The sequence below is a fragment of the Oncorhynchus mykiss genome, chromosome Y (genome assembly GCF_013265735.2).
Source record: "Oncorhynchus mykiss isolate Arlee chromosome Y, USDA_OmykA_1.1, whole genome shotgun sequence".
NCBI lineage: Eukaryota > Metazoa > Chordata > Actinopteri > Salmoniformes > Salmonidae > Oncorhynchus > Oncorhynchus mykiss.
The window spans coordinates 42450117-42467616 of NC_048593.1; the positions used below are offsets into that span (position 1 = coordinate 42450117).

General features: G+C 40.5%; 1 protein-coding gene across 1 annotated transcript in view; it reads right to left on the bottom strand.

Annotated features, from left to right (window-relative positions):
• Positions 1–17500, bottom strand: part of dchs1b (dachsous cadherin-related 1b) — a 241894-nt gene that overhangs the window by 192231 nt on the left and 32163 nt on the right. Inside the window, exons 2-5 of the mRNA XM_036967976.1 lie at positions 4967–5584; positions 3775–3999; positions 3208–3405; positions 1–97 (exon numbers count right to left, since the gene is read on the bottom strand). The exon at positions 1–97 is cut by the window's left edge and continues 677 nt beyond it. Of these exons, the coding sequence (XP_036823871.1) occupies positions 1–97; positions 3208–3405; positions 3775–3999; positions 4967–5566 (1120 nt within the window). The 5' untranslated portion in view covers positions 5567–5584. The remainder of the gene's footprint in view (positions 98–3207; positions 3406–3774; positions 4000–4966; positions 5585–17500) is intronic.

Consider the following 17500-nt stretch of genomic DNA (forward strand, 5'->3'; position numbering starts at 1 on the left):
TGCGCGGCGAGCCGTCTTCGCTGAGGAAGATAATGGTCATGGTGGGTTGGTTGTCGTTGTAGTCTCGGACGTGGATGGTGACGAAGGCATTGGTCACCTGGATGGCAAAACAACAGTAGCTAGTCATTAAAATGGAGAGGAAGCGGCGAGAAGGTCAATTAACCTCCTTCCTGTAAAAAGTTCAAACAGAGGCTCAAAGAACACTTCAAACTGTCCACAGGAAGGGTTCACAATTAGCAAAACAATTTATTTTTTATTTTATTTATTTCACCTTTATTTAACCAGGTAGGCAAGTTGAGAACAAGTTCTCATTTACAATTGCGACCTGGCCAAGATAAAGCAAAGCAGTTCGACACATACAACGACAGAGTTACACATGGAGTAAAACAAACATACAGTCAATAATACAGTATAAACAAGTCTATATACAATGTGAGCAAATGAGGTGAGAAGGGAGGTAAAGGCAAAAAAGGCCATGGTGGCGAAGTAAATACAACATAGCAAGTAAAACACTGGAATGGTAGTTTTGCAATGGAAGAATGTGCAAAGTAGAAATAAAAATAATGGGGTGCAAAGGAGCAAAATAAATAAATAAATTAAATACAGTTGGGAAAGAGGTAGTTGTTTGGGCTAAATTATAGGTGGGCTATGTACAGGTGCAGTAATCTGTGAGCTGCTCTGACAGCTGGTGCTTAAAGCTAGTGAGGGAGATAAGTGTTTCCAGTTTCAGAGATTAACAATAACTGGCATTAAAGAGTCATTTTATGAAACCTTTATTTAATGGCATTATACCATTACAGAATAAACCTTTACAGACACACACACATATATATATATATATATATACCTACACACACACACACACATATATATATACACATATGTATACAGTGCCTTGCGAAAGTGTTCGGCCCCCTTGAACTTTGCGACCTTTTGCCACATTTCAGGCTTCAAACATAAAGATATAAAACTGTATTTTTTTGTGAAGAATCAACAACAAGTGGGACACAATCATGAAGTGGAACGACATTTATTGGATATTTCAAACATTTTTAACAAATCAAAAACTGAAATATTGCGTAGTGCAAAATTATTCAGCCCCCTTAAATTAATACTTTGTAGCGCCACCTTTTGCTGCGATTACAGCTGTAAGTCGCTTGGGGTATGTCTCTATCAGTTTTGCACATCGAGAGACTGACATTTTTTCCCATTCCTCCTTGCCAAACAGCTCGAGCTCAGTGAGGTTGGATGGAGAGCATTTGTGAACAGCAGTTTTCAGTTCTTTCCACAGATTCTCGTTTGGATTCAGGTCTGGACTTTGACTTGGCCATTCTAACACCTGGATATGTTTATTTTTGAACCATTCCATTGTAGATTTTGCTTTATGTTTTGGATCATTGTCTTGTTGGAAGACAAATCTCCGTCCCAGTCTCAGGTCTTTTGCAGACTCCATCAGGTTTTCTTCCAGAATGGTCCTGTATTTGGCTCCATCCATCTTCCCATCAATTTTAACCATCTTCCCTGTCCCTGCTGAAGAAAAGCAGGCCCAAACCATGATGCTGCCACCACCATGTTTGACAGTGGGGATGGTGTGTTCAGCTGTGTTGCTTTTACGCCAAACATAACGTTTGGCATTGTTGCCAAAAAGTTCAATTTTGGTTTCATCTGACCAGAGCACCTTCTTCCACATGTTTGGTGTGTCTCCCAGGTGGCTTGTGGCAAACTTTAAACAACACTTTTTATGGATATCTTTAAGAAATGGCTTTCTTCTTGCCACTCTTCCATAAAGGCCAGATTTGTGCAATATACGACTGATTGTTGTCCTATGGACAGAGTCTCCCACCTCAGCTGTAGATCTCTGCAGTTCATCCAGAGAGATCATGGGCCTCTTGGCTGTATCTCTGATCAGTCTTCTCCTTGTATGAGCTGAAAGTTTAGAGGGACGGCCAGGTCTTGGTAGATTTGCAGTGGTCTGATACTCCTTCCATTTCAATATTATCGCTTGCACAGTGCTCCTTGGGATGTTTAAAGCTTGGGAAATCTTTTTGTATCCAAATCCGGCTTTAAACTTCTTCACAACAGTATCTCGGACCTGCCTGGTGTGTTCCTTGTTCTTCATGATGCTCTCTGCGCTTTTAACGGACCTCTGAGACTATCACAGTGCAGGTGCATTTATACAGAGACTTGATTACACACAGGTGGATTGTATTTATCATCATTAGTCATTTAGGTCAACATTGGATCATTCAGAGATCCTCACTGAACTTCTGGAGAGAGTTTGCTGCACTGAAAGTAAAGGGGCTGAATAATTTTGCACGCCCAATTTTTCAGTTTTTGATTTGTTAAAAAAGTTTGAAATATCCAATAAATGTCGTTCCACTTCATGATTGTGTCCCACTTGTTGTTGATTCTTCACAAAAAATACAGTTTTATATCTTTATGTTTGAAGCCTGAAATGTGGCAAAAGGTCGCAAAGTTCAAGGGGGCCGAATACTTTCGCAAGGCACTGTATATACAGACAGACAGACAGACATATATATATATGTAAAGTAGAATGGTGCCGGAGAGGCATTTTACCAGCTACTTTTTACCAGCTACATTTTACCAGCTACATTATACCTGCTACATTATACCTGCCACATTATACCTGCTACATTATACCTGCTACATTTTACCTGCTACATTTTACCAGCTACATTTTACCAGCTACATTTTACCTGCTACATTTTACCTGCTACATTTTACCTGCTACATTTTACCAGCTACATTTTACCTGCTACATTTTACCAGCTAAATTTTACCAGCTACATTTTACCAGCTACATTATACCTGCTACATTATACCTGCTACATTATACCTGCTACATTTTACCTGCTACATTTTACCAGCTACATTTTACCAGCTACATTTTACCTGCTACATTTTACCTGCTACATTTTACCTGCTACATTATACCTGCTACTAACCAACTCTGTTATTTTGTTCGTTTTATAACGTTGTTTGTAACTTATTTTTTAAACTTATTTTGTACATAATGTTGCTGTATATTGTGGATGAAGACTTTTAATGAAAATAAAATAACTGTCACAAACCACAAAAAAATACATATATTATTATTGTTTTTTTATTTTTATTAGAGGTCTTCATCCCGTTGGTTATATGGTAATTGTGCCCTCCCTACCCATGCGCACCCCCACACACACACACCTCAGGGTGGCTGGCGTTGTCTCTGGCCTGTACCACCAGCTCGTGGACTCTCTTCAGCTCGTAGTCCAGTGGACGGTTCAGAGTGATGACCCCCGACCTCGTATCCATGACGAAGTAGCGGTCAGGGTCGCTCTGGCGACGGTTGATCTCGTACAGGACCAGACCGTTGTCTCCCTCGTCAGCGTCGGACGCAAACACCTGCAGGAGGGGACAGATTGATTACTGATTGACTGACTATCAGTATCGATTAACTAATAGACCATAGAACTCTATACCAGTGGCGGCTCCTCAGAGGAGGAAGGGGAGGATCCTCCTCCTCAGTGAATTTCATACAAATTAATATGGTGAAACATTTTAAAAAACATTATCCTTTTCAGATAAAACTATACTAAATATATTCACATGTCAGAGACGCTCTACACATCTATCAGTGTGAATTTGTGGAACTAGGATGTGCAGAGAAACAGCAGGTCAGTAAAGGTTTTTAACATACACCTTCTGCTAGAGTGTGTTGTTTGTTGTTGTCCACAAAACGTTTAGCTTTACTCTCTGAGCCACCATTAATACCTGCAGTATGTTGCTTCCCTGTGGTAAACTCTCTGAGATGATAGCGTGGTATCTGCTCTGGTTGAAGACGGGGGCGTGGTCATTGATGTCGGTGACAAACACCTCCAGGGTCATCAGGCCGGTGCGTCTGGGACTCCCCCCGTCGAAGGCCTCCAGAACCAGGCTGTACGAGGACCTCTTCTCCCTGTCCAGAACACCGTTCACCACCAGGTCCAGGTACAACACCTAAAGAGTTAGAAGACATGGGAGGACACAAGAACAACAGGAGAGAAAACCATAGAATGAAAAGAACAGGCTTGGAAACTCTAACCCTGGCAACTTGACTGGTAAAACTCCTGGGTACACTCACAATGGCTGCCTTGTTTACTAATGCAATCATTTCCATGGTAATGTAGAATGTTCATTCAAAATTATGTTTAACTGATGTGGCTCATGCAATGGAATGTATTTGTTTGTAATGTCAGTTGAGTTGATTCAACAAATCACAGCACAGATGGATGGGTACACTTCCTGCTTTTAGTCCATCACTGACTTGAATGGGGGAATCCCCGATCATGTCATTCTATTTCTATGTTGAAAACTGCTTAGAGACAAATGGTACTGTATTGTTTTTCGTGTATATTGTACCACTGGCCTCACAAAATAGATTTCCATTTAAGTGGACAATAGAGTATCCTATTGTAAAACACCAGTTTGATAAACCGTGTTAGCTCTTTTGGTCTTGATCACATGTCCCTGGGTGCTTTGCTATGTTACTCTATGCTATAGTATGCTATGATATGATATGCTATGCTACTATACGTAATTTATTTATTTAACATTTATTTAACTAGGCAAGTCAGTTAAATTCTTCAAATTCTTATGGACGACGCTGGTCCAATTGTGCGCCGCCCTATGGGACTCCCAATCACGGCCGGTTGTGATACAACCTGGAATCAAACAAGGGTATGTAGCCTCTAGTACCGAGATGCAGTGCTTTAGACCGCTGCGCCACTCGGGAGTTATGCTACTCTACGCTAAGCTACTCTACGCTATGCTATGCTACTCTACGCTAAACTACTCTACGCTATGCTATGCTACTCTACGCTAAGCTACTCTACGCTATGCTGTGCTACTCTACGCTAAGCTACTCTACGTTATGCTATGCTACTCTACGCTAAGCTACTCTACGCTATGCTATATTGTACCATACCTTGTTAGCAGCTCTTTTGGTCTCCAGCCTGAAGGCTTGCCCCACATTGCCTTCCTTGATCACATATCCTTGGGTGGTCAGCTGATCGCGGTCCGCGTCTGACGCCGGCTCCAGGGAAACCCGTGTTCCCACCGCCGTCTGCTCCGGGATCTTCAGCAATGCCTTTGGCTTGAGGAACGCCGGCGCGTGGTCGTTGATGTCGTTGACCGTGACGGACACCTCGACTGTGACCCCGGTCATGGTGACGGCGATGAAGCTGTAGTGGTCCCTCTGCTCGCGGTCGAGGCGGCGTGCCGTGGTGATGATCCCGGAGGTCTCGTCGATGTTGAGGTCGCTGCCCACACCTGTCCCTTCGTGGTCGGAGATGAAGTACAGCGAGGCGGTGATGCCGGGGGGTAGCCCAGCACTGATGTCCCCTACGATGGTCCCTGCCGGCTGCTCCTCATCCAGCTGGAGCTCCAGAGCTCCTAGGACCGGGGTGGAGTGGACCACAACCAGCTCCAGGACCGTGTAGAGCAGGAGGAGAGACCGTGGCCTCCATAGGCTTGAACACACACACAGACTGCTGGCCCTGGGCCCACCTTCACACGTTATTGTCATGGCTGGGGACTCCTACACCTGAAAGGCAGAGAATACAGAGAATAGAATTTCAGATGAGAACTTTAGAATAGAACTTTAGAATAAAACCTTAGAACAGAACCTTAGAACAGAACCTTAGAATAGAACCTTAGAATAGAACCTTAGAATGGAACTTTAGAATAGAACTTTAGAATAGAACCTTAGAATAGAACCTTAGAATAGAACTTTAGAATATGCTACGCTATGCTATGCCACTCTACGCTAAGCTACTCTACGTTATGCTATGCTAATCTACGCTAAACTACTCTACGCTATGCCATGCTACTCTACGCTATGCTATGCCACTCTATGCTAAGCTACTCTATGCTATGCTATGCTACTCTAATAAAACATCAAAATAGAACCTTAGAATATAACTTTAGAAGACAACCCTAGAATAGAACTTTAGAATAGAACCTTAGAATTGGAACTTTAGAATTACACTTCAGAATATAACTTTAGAATAGAACTTTAGAACAGAACTTTTGAATAAAACTTCAGAATTTAACCTTAGAATATAACTTTGGAATAGAACCTAAGAATAGAACTTTAGAAAATAAACTTAGAATAGAACCTTAGAATATAACTTTAGAATAGAACCTTAGAATAGAACCCTTAGAATAGAACTTTAGAATAGAACGTTGGAATAGAACTTTAGAATATAACTTTTGAATAGGACCTTAGAATAGAACTTTAGAATATAATCCCAGAATATAACCTTAGAATAGAACTGTATAACAGAACGTTAGAATAGAATCTTAGAATAGAACCTTAAAATGGAACGTTAGAATAGAACCTTAGAAAATAACTTCAGAATAGAACTTCAGAATATAACTTTAGAATAGAACCTTAGAATAGAACTTTAGAATATAACTTCATAAAATAACCTTAGAATAGAACTTTTATCTATTCTTGGAAGATGAACTTTAGAATAGAACTTCATAATAGAACCTTAGAATATAACCTGATAATAGATCTTTAGAATAGAACTTTAGAATATTACCTTAGAATAGAACATCAGAATATAACCTTAGAATATAACCTTAGAATAGAAGTTTAGAATAGAACTTTAGAATAGAACCTTAGAATAGAACTTTAGAATAGGACCTTAGAATAGAACTTTAGAATATAACCTTAGAATAGAACCTTAGAATAGTACCTTAGAATAGAACTTTAGAATAGAACCTTATAATAGAACCTTAGAATATAACTTTAGAATTGAACCTTATAATAGAACCTTATAATAGATCTTTAGAATAGAACCTTAGAATAGAACCTTAGAGTAGAACTTTAAAATAGAACCTTAGAATAGAACCTTAGAATAGACTAATAGAACTTCAGAATAGAACTTTAAAATAGAACATTAGAATATAACTTTAGAATGGAACCTTAGAATGGAAACTTGGAATGGAACCTTAGAATAGAACTTTAGAATAGAACCTTATAATATAACTTTAGAATATAACTTTTGAATAGAACCTTAGAATAGAACCTTAGAAAAATAACTTTAGAATAGAACTTCATAATAGAACCTTAGAATATAACTTTAGAATGGAACCTTAGAATGGAAACTTGGAATGGAACCTTAGAATAGAACTTTAGAATAGAACCTTATAATAGAACTTTATAATATAACTTTTGAATAGAACCTTAGAATAGAACCTTAGAATAGAACTTCATAATAGAACCTTAGAATAGAACTTCAGAATAGAACCTTAGAATATAACTTTTATCTATTCTTGGAAGACAAATGTGTTTCTTTGCTACAAATCTTCCATGTTTGAAAGCCGTTATTCCCAACAGCAGCTGAATCCTGTTGGATTGTCACTGAAGACTAAACTTTGGCCAGAAACACTGGTCTTGTTTATCACAAACATTGTTTATTGGGTGGAACCATTGGCTGTAGAATGGGACACTAGTGCTGATATGTGGATTGAAGAGGCCATCAAAATTCTTCTACAGTGCTGTAATGGGCTTACTCTTAACACCTCTCATGCCAGGTCACGCTAAAAGACACACACACAGAGAGAGAGAGAGAGAGAGAGAGAGAGAGAGAGAGAGAGAGAGAGAGAGAGAGAGAGAGAGAGAGAGAGAGAGAGAGAGAGAGAGAGAGAGAGAGCATACCCTAACCCTAACCCTCTAAAACACAACATATCCTAACCCTAACCCTCTAAAACACAACACACTGAGACTAATGAAAACCTGTTACCATACACTGAGACTACACACTGAGACTACACACTGAGACTTAATGAAACCTGTTACCATACACTGAGACTATACACTGAGACTACACACTGAGACGACACACTGAGCCTAATGTAACCTGTTACCATACACTGAGACTATACACTGAGACGACACACTGAGACGACACACTGAGCCTAATGTAACCTGTTACCATACACTGAGACTATACACTGAGACGACACACTGAGACGACACACTGAGACTAATGTAACCTGTTACCATACACTGAGACTACACACTGAGACGACACACTGCGACGACACACTGAGACTAATGACAACCTAACCCTGGTGTGCCTCTGGCATAATGTTTTTGTAGTTGTCTTACTCTATCCCAGCGTTAGGTTTTCAGAAGACTGAGTATGGTATGGTTCTCAATCAGAGACAACGATAGACAGCTGTCCCTGATTAAGAACCCTACCAAAGCCAAGACATAGAAATACAAAACATAGAAAAAAGGACATAGAATGCCCACCCTAGTCACACCCTGGCCTAACCAAAATAGAGAATAAAAAGCCTCTCTATGGCCAGGGCGTGACATACAGTACCACATAACAGCCTTGTTACAAACAGAATTAATGATTTGGAGTGGATTATTTAACACAGGCTTCCATCTTTTCTCTTTGACATAAAGGCCAGTAATGTGGAGTGAATGCAATGTTGTTGATCCCTTTGTGTATTCGAGTACTGTGGTGGCAGCGTCATGTTATGGGTATGCTTGTTACCGGCAGTGACTGGGGGAATTTGTCAGGATCAACAGAAATATGAAATACGATCAAAGACCAGAGAAAAAGTAAGCGGAAAATCTGCCTCAGTCTTCTAAACTCTGGGATAGAGTTTTATTTAGTCAGATTGACAATACACACATTTCCATGCCTAAAGACAGACCACAATGACTTTCCAAGAGGTGTTGACTGTTCCTGAATGGTCCAGTCTCAGTCCTGACTTAAATCTTTTTTTCTTTTTTTTTTAATTCAGAGAAGATTTGAATATTACTGTCCATCAATGATTCCCAACTAAATGTACTGAGCTTGAGCAATTCTGACACAAAAAAACAAGCAAGGCCATCAACAGGAAGTACCGTAGTTTAAGTGGCAAGGCCATCAACAGGAAGTACCGTAGTTTTTTATGAGCAAGGCCATCAACAGGAAGTACCGTAGTTTAAGTAGCAAGGCCATCAACAGGAAGTACCGTAGTTTGAGTAGCAAGGCCATCAACAGGAAGTACCGTAGTTTAAGTAGCAAGGTCATCAACAGGAAGTATTGTAGTTTAAGTAGCAAGGCCATCAACAGGAAGTACCGTAGTTTAAGTAGCAAGGTCATCAACAGGAAGTATTGTAGTTTAAGTAGCAAGGCCATCAACAGGAAGTACCGTAGTTTTTTATGAGCAAGGCCATCAACGGGAAGAACCGTAGTTTGAGTAGCAAGGCCATCAACAGGAAGTACCGTAGTTTAAGTAGCAAGGCCATCAACAGGAAGTACCGTAGTTTGAGTAGCAAGGCCATCAACAGGAAGTATTGTAGTTTAAGTAGCAAGGCCATCAACAGGAAGTACCGTAGTTTTTTATGAGCAAGGCCATCAACAGGAAGTACCGTAGTTTTTTATGAGCAAGGCCATCAACAGGAAGTACCGTAGTTTAAGTAGCAAGGCCATCAACAGGAAGTACCGTAGTTTAAGTAGCAAGGCCATCAACAGGAAGTACCGTAGTTTAAGTAGCAAGGTCATCAACAGGAAGTACCGTAGTTTAAGTAGCAAGGCCATCAACAGGAAGTACCGTAGTTTAAGTAGCAAGGCCATCAACAGGAAGTACCGTAGTTTAAGTAGCAAGGCCATCAACAGGAAGTACCGTAGTTTGAGTAGCAAGGTCATCAACAGGAAGTACCGTAGTTTAAGTAGCAAGGCCATCAACAGGAAGTACCGTAGTTTGAGTAGCAAGGCCATCAACAGGAAGTACCGTAGTTTAAGTGGCAAGGCCATCAACAGGAAGTACCGTAGTTTGAGTAACAATAATTCAAAATTATTCACAGCTGTAACGGCTGCCAAAAGTGCTTCTACCAAGTACGAAGACATACATTCTCATTTTTGTATTTCTTAGTAATTTGAAGAAAAATCTATAATTTTTCTCTCACTTTGAAAAGGTGGAGTAAGTTGTGTAGATAAGATGGAAAAAAATCACAATCACTTTTTTTTTTGTTGATTTTATTGGTCGTGTGCACAGATGTTGGTCATGTACACGGTGTAATGGGTGTGCAGGGACATGGTACGTTACGAGCTCCCAACAATACAGTATAACGTTAAGGCAGGGACATGGTACGTTACGAGCTCCCAACAATACAGTATAACGTTAAGGCAGGGACATGGTACGTTACGAGCTCCCAACAATACAGTATAACGTTAAGGCAGGGACATGGTACGTTACGAGCTCCCAACAATACAGTATAACGTTAAGGCAGGGACATGGTACGTTACGAGCTCCCAACAATACAGTATAACGTTAAGGCAGGGACATGCTTACGTTACGAGCTCCCAACAATACAGTATAACGTTAAGGCAGGGACATGCTTACGTTACGAGCTCCCAACAATACAGTATAACGTTAAGGCAGGGACATGCTTACGTTACGAGCTCCCAACAATACAGTATAACGTTAAGGCAGGGACATGCTTACGTTACGAGCTCCCAACAATACAGTATAACGTTAAGGCAGGGACATGGTACGTTACGAGCTCCCAACAATACAGTATAACGTTAAGGCAGGGACATGCGAAGACTCTGCAAGGGGCGTGTAGATATTCACTAGCAGCCCGTAGCTATTTTGAAAATAAAATTATAGTAAAAACAATGTATATCCTTCCTCACTCTTCTCTTTCACACTCACACTCACACTCACACACACACACACACACACACACACACACACACACACTCAAGAAGAAAGCACCATTTCGAAAAAAAAAACTTCTACTTTCCCTGTTTATCCAGACTGTAAATGTTTGTCCTACTTAGAAACAGTCATAATTATGTTGATAAATAACCAGCTGACAATTATTTAAGATGGTTCAAAGAGTTTATAGTTCTTGACAACACTATAGAGTTCAGAGTAAATACAATTAATCCGGTACAAGAAACACTTTCAACTCCAATCAGAGTCAACCAGGACCCAACCTACAAAACACACTCTGCATCTCAAATGGAGCCCTATTCCCTATATAGTGCACTACTTTAGACCAGAGCCCTATGGCACCCTATTCCCTATATAGTGCACTACTTTAGACCAGAGCCCTATTCCCTATATAGGCCACTACTATAGGCCAGAGCCCTATGGAACCCTATTCCCTATATAGTGCACTACTTTAGACCAGAGCCCTATTCCCTATATAGTGCACTACTTTAGACCAGAGTCCTATGGCACACTATTCCCTATATAGTGCACTACTTTAGACCAGAGACCTATGGCACCCTATTCCCTATATAGTGCACTACTTTAGACCAGAGCCCTATGGAACCCTATTCCCTATATAGTGCACAACTTTAGACCAGAGTCCTATGATGTACTTTTACTTTAATGACATTTTACTAAAGTAGAAAAAATGGCTACCCGGACTATTTACATCGTGTGTGTCCCCCCACCCAACCCCTCTTTTACTCTGCTGCTACTCTCTGTTCATCATATATGCATAGTCACTTTAACCATATCTACATGTACATACTACCTCAATCAACCTGACTAACTAGTGTCTGTATAGCCCTTCTACTGTTATAGCCTCGCTACTGTATGTAGCCTCTCTACTGTATATAACCTCTCTACTGTATATAGCCTCTCTACTGTATATAGCCTCACTACTGTATGTAGCCTCTCTACTGTATATAGCCTCTCTACTGTATATAGCCTCTCTACTGTTATAGCCTCTCTACTGTATATAGCCTCTCTACTGTATATAGCCTCTCTACTGTATATAGCCTCTCTACTGTATATAACCTCTCTACTGTTATAGCCTCTCTACTGTATATAGCCTCTCTACTGTTATAGCCTCTCTACTGTATATAGCCTCTCTACTGTATATAGCCTCTCTACTGTATATAGCCTCTCTACTGTATATAGCCTCTCTACTGTATATAGCCTCTCTACTGTATATAGCCTCTCTACTGTATATAGCCTCTCTACTGTATATAACCTCTCTACTGTTATAGTGATACAATGGCTACCCGGACTATTTACATTGGGTGCCTCCCCCCACCCAACCCCTCTTTTACTCTGCTGCTACTCTCTGTTCATCATATATGCATAGTCACTTTAACCATCTCTACTTGTACATACTACCTCAACCAGCCTGACTAACCGGTGTCTGTATATAGCCTCTCTACTGTATATAGCCTCTCTACTGTTATAGCCGCTCTACTTTATATATTAGCCTCTCTACTGTTATAGCCTCTCTACTGTATATAGCCTCTCTACTGTATATAGCCTCTCTACTGTATATAGCCTCTTTACTGTATATAGCCTCTCTACTGTATATAGCCTCTCTACTGTATATAGCCTCTCTACTGTTATAGCCTCTCTACTGTATATAGCCTCTCTACTGTATATAGGCTCTCTACTGTATATAGCCTCTCTACTGTATATAGCCTCTCTACTGTATATAGCCTCTCTACTGTATATAGCCTCTCTACTGTATATAGTCTCTCTACTGTATATAGCCTCTCTACTGTATATAGCCTCTCTACTGTATATAGCCTCTCTACTGTATATAGCCTCTCTACTGTATATAGCCTCTCTACTGTTATAGCCTCTCTACTGTATATAGCCTCTCTACTGTATATAGCCTCTCTACTGTTATAGCCTCTCTACTGTTATAGCCTCTCTACTGTATATAGCCTCTCTACTGTACACAGCCTCGCTACTGTATATAGCCTCTCTACTGTAGAGCCTCTCTACTGTATATAGCCTCTCTACTGTATATAGCCTCTCTACTGTATATAGCCTCACTACTGTATATAGCCTCTCTACTGTATATAGCCTCACTACTGTATATAGCCTCTCTACTGTATATAGCCTCTCTACTGTATATAGCCTCACTACTGTATATAGCCTCTCTACTGTATATAGCCTCTCTACTGTATATAGCCTCTCTACTGTTATAGCCTCTCTACTGTATATAGCCTCACTACTGTATATAGGCTCTCTACTGTATATAGCCTCGCTACTCTATATAGCCTCGCTACTGTATATAGCCTCTCTACTGTATATAGCCTCTCTACTGTATATAGCCTCTCTACTGTATATAGCCTCTCTACTGTATATAGTCTCTACTGTATATAGCCTCTCTAATGTTATAGCCTCTCTACTGTATATAGCCTCTCTACTGTATATAGCCTCTCTACTGTTATAGCCTCTCTACTGTTATAGCCTCTCTACTGTATATAGCCTCTCTACTGTATATAGCCTCTCTACTGTATATAGCCTCTACTGTTATAGCCTCGCTACTGTATATAGCTTCTCTACTGTATATACTCTCTACTGTATATAGCCTCTTTACTGTCTATAGCCTCTCTACTGTATATAGCCTCTCTACTGTATATAGCCTCGCTACTGTATATAGCCTCTCTACTCTATATAGCCTCTCTACTGTCTATAGCCTCTCTACTGTTATAGCCTCTCTACTGTATATATCCTCTCTACTGTATATAGCCTCTCTACTGTTATAGCCTCGCTACTGTATATAGCATCTACTGTATATAGCCTCTACTGTATATAGCCTCTCTACTGTTATAGCCTCTCTACTGTATATAGCCTCTCTACTGTATATAGCTTCTCTACTGTATATAGCTTCTCTACTATATATAGCCTCTCTACTGTATATAGCCTCTTTACTGTATATAAACTCTCTAATGTATATAGCCTCTCTACTGTATATAGCCTGTCTACTGTATATAGCCTCGCTACTGTATATAGCCTCTCTACTGTATATAGCCTCTCTACTGTATATAGCCTCTCTACTGTATATAGCCTCTCTACTGTTATAGCCTCTCTACTGTATATAGCCTCTCTACTGTATATAGCTTCTCTACTGTATATAGCTTCTCTACTGTATATAGCCTCTCTACTGTATATAGCCTCTCTACTGTATATAGCCTCTCTACTGTATAAAGCCTCTCTACTGTATATAGCCTCTCTACTGTATATAGGCTCTCTACTGTATATAGCCTCTCTACTGTATATAGCCTCTCTACTGTATATAGCCTCTCTACTGTATATAGCCTCTCTACTGTATATAGTCTCTCTACTGTATATAGCCTCTCTACTGTATATAGCCTCTCTACTGTATATAGCCTCTCTACTGTATATAGCCTCTCTACTGTATATAGCCTCTCTACTGTTATAGACTCTCTACTGTATATAGCCTCTCTACTGTATATAGCCTCTCTACTGTTATAGCCTCTCTACTGTTATAGCCTCTCTACTGTATATAGCCTCTCTACTGTACATAGCCTCGCTACTGTATATAGCCTCTCTACTGTAGAGCCTCTCTACTGTATATAGCCTCTCTACTGTATATAGCCTCTCTACTGTATATAGCCTCTCTACTGTATATAGCCTCTCTACTGTATATAGCCTCACTACTGTATATAGCCTCTCTACTGTATATAGCCTCTCTACTGTATATAGCCTCACTACTGTATATAGCCTCTCTACTGTATATAGCCTCTCTACTGTATATAGCCTCTCTACTGTTATAGCCTCTCTACTGTATATAGCCTCACTACTGTATATAGGCTCTCTACTGTATATAGCCTCGCTACTCTATATAGCCTCGCTACTGTATATAGCCTCTCTACTGTATATAGCCTCTCTACTGTATATAGCCTCTCTACTGTATATAGTCTCTACTGTATATAGCCTCTCTAATATTATAGCCTCTCTACTGTATATAGCCTCTCTACTGTATATAGCCTCTCTACTGTATATAGCCTCTCTACTGTTATAGCCTCTCTACTGTTATAGCCTCTCTACTGTATATAGCCTCTCTACTGTATATAGCCTCTCTACTGTATATAGCCTCTACTGTTATAGCCTCGCTACTGTATATAGCTTCTCTACTGTATATACTCTCTACTGTATATAGCCTCTTTACTGTCTATAGCCTCTCTACTGTATATAGCCTCTCTACTGTATATAGCCTCGCTACTGTATATAGCCTCTCTACTCTATATAGCCTCTCTACTGTCTATAGCCTCTCTACTGTTATAGCCTCTCTACTGTATATATCCTCTCTACTGTATATAGCCTCTCTACTGTTATAGCCTCGCTACTGTATATAGCATCTACTGTATATAGCCTCTACTGTATATAGCCTCTCTACTGTTATAGCCTCTCTACTGTATATAGCCTCTCTACTGTATATAGCTTCTCTACTGTATATAGCTTCTCTACTATATATAGCCTCTCTACTGTATATAGCCTCTTTACTGTATATAACCTCTCTAATGTATATAGCCTCTCTACTGTATATAGCCTGTCTACTGTATATAGCCTCGCTACTGTATATAGCCTCTCTACTGTATATAGCCTCTCTACTGTATATAGCCTCTCTACTGTATATAGCCTCTCTACTGTTATAGCCTCTCTACTGTATATAGCCTCTCTACTGTATATAGCTTCTCTACTGTATATAGCTTCTCTACTATATATAGCCTCTCTACTGTATATAGCCTCTTTACTGTATATAACCTCTCTACTGTATATAGCCTCTCTACTGTATATAGCCTGTCTACTGTATATAGCCTCGCTACTGTATATAGCCTCTCTACTGTATATAGCCTCTCTACTGTATATAGCCTCGCTACTGTATATATCCTCGCTACTGTATATAGCCTCTCTACTGTATATAACCTCTCTACTGTATATAGCCTCTCTACTGTATATAGCCTGTCTACTGTATATAGCCTCTCTACTGTATATAGCCTCTTGTATTCAGCATTTCACTGTGAGGTTTACTACACCTGTTGTATTCAGCAGTTCACTGTAGGGTCTACTACACCTGTTGTATTCAGCAGTTCACTGTAGGGTCTACTACACCTGTTGTATTCAGCATTTCACTGTGAGGTCTACTACACCTGTTGTATTCAGCATTTCACTGTAAGGTCTACTACACCTGTTGTATTCAGCATTTCACTGTAAGGTTTACTACACCTGTTGTATTCAGCAGTTCACTGTAGGGTCTACTACACCTGTTGTATTCAGCATTTCACTGTGAGGTCTACTACACCTGTTGTATTCAGCATTTCACTGTAAGGTCTACTACACCTGTTGTATTCAGCATTTCACTGTAAGGTTTACTACACCTGTTGTATTCAGCATTTCACTGTAAGGTCTACCTACACCTGTTGTATTCTGCATATCACTGTGAGGTCTACCTACACCTGTTGTATTCAGCATTTCACTGTAAGGTCTACCTACACCTGTTGTATTCAGCATTTCACTGTAAGGTCTACCTACACCTGTTGTAGTAAGCATTTCACTGTAAGGTCTATCTACACCTGTTGTATTCAGCATTTCACTGTGAGGTCTACTACACCTGTTGTATTCAGCATTTCACTGTAAGGTCTATCTACACATGTTGTATTCAGCATTTCACTGTAAGGTCTACTACACCTGTTGTAGTAAGCATTTCACTGTAAGGTCTACTACACCTGTTGTATTCAGCATTTCACTGTGAGGTCTACCTACACCTGTTGTATTCAGCATTTCACTGTAAGGTCTACTACACCTGTTGTATTCAGCATTTCACTGTAAGGTCTACTACACCTGTTGTATTCAGCATTTCACTGTGAGGTCTACTACACCTGTTGTATTCAGCATTTCACTGTGAGGTCTACTACACCTGTTGTATTCATCATTTCACTGTAAGGTCTACCTACACCTGTTGTATTCAGCATTTCACTGTAAGGTCTACTACACCTGTTGTATTCAGCATTTCACTGTGAGGTCTACTACACCTGTTGTATTCAGCATTTCACTGTAAGGTCTACTACACCTGTTGTATTCAGCATTTCACTGTAAGGTCTATCTACACCTGCTGTATTTGGCGCATGTGACAAATAAACTTTGATTTGATTTGATAAACAGGTAGGATAGACTTGCAGGACAGACTCGTAAGATAAACTGGTATGATAGACTGGAGGATAGACTGGTAGGATAGACCGGTAGGATAGACCGGTCACTCACTCCCTCACTCACCTCCTCACTCACTCACTCACTCACTCACACCCTCACTCACCCCCTCACTCACTCCCTCGCTCACTCCTTCTTTCCCTCACTCACAAACTCCCTCTTTCCCTCACTCACTCCCTCACTCACCCCTCACTCACGCACTCACCCCCTCACTCACTCATCCCCTCTTTCCCTCACACACCCCTTCACTCACAAACTCCCTCCTTCCCTCACTCACCCCCTCACTCCCTCTTTCTCTCTCTCAGACCCTCACACACTCCATCTTTCCCACACTCACTCCCTCACTCACAACCTCCCTCCCTCTCACTCACTCACCAGGGGTGGAAAGAGTACTGAAATATCTACTCAAGTAGAGGTACTGTTACCTGAGTACTCAGAAAAGCTCCTCAATTACAGTTACATCTGTGATAGTGCACTACATACAGCCCTGAGGGGC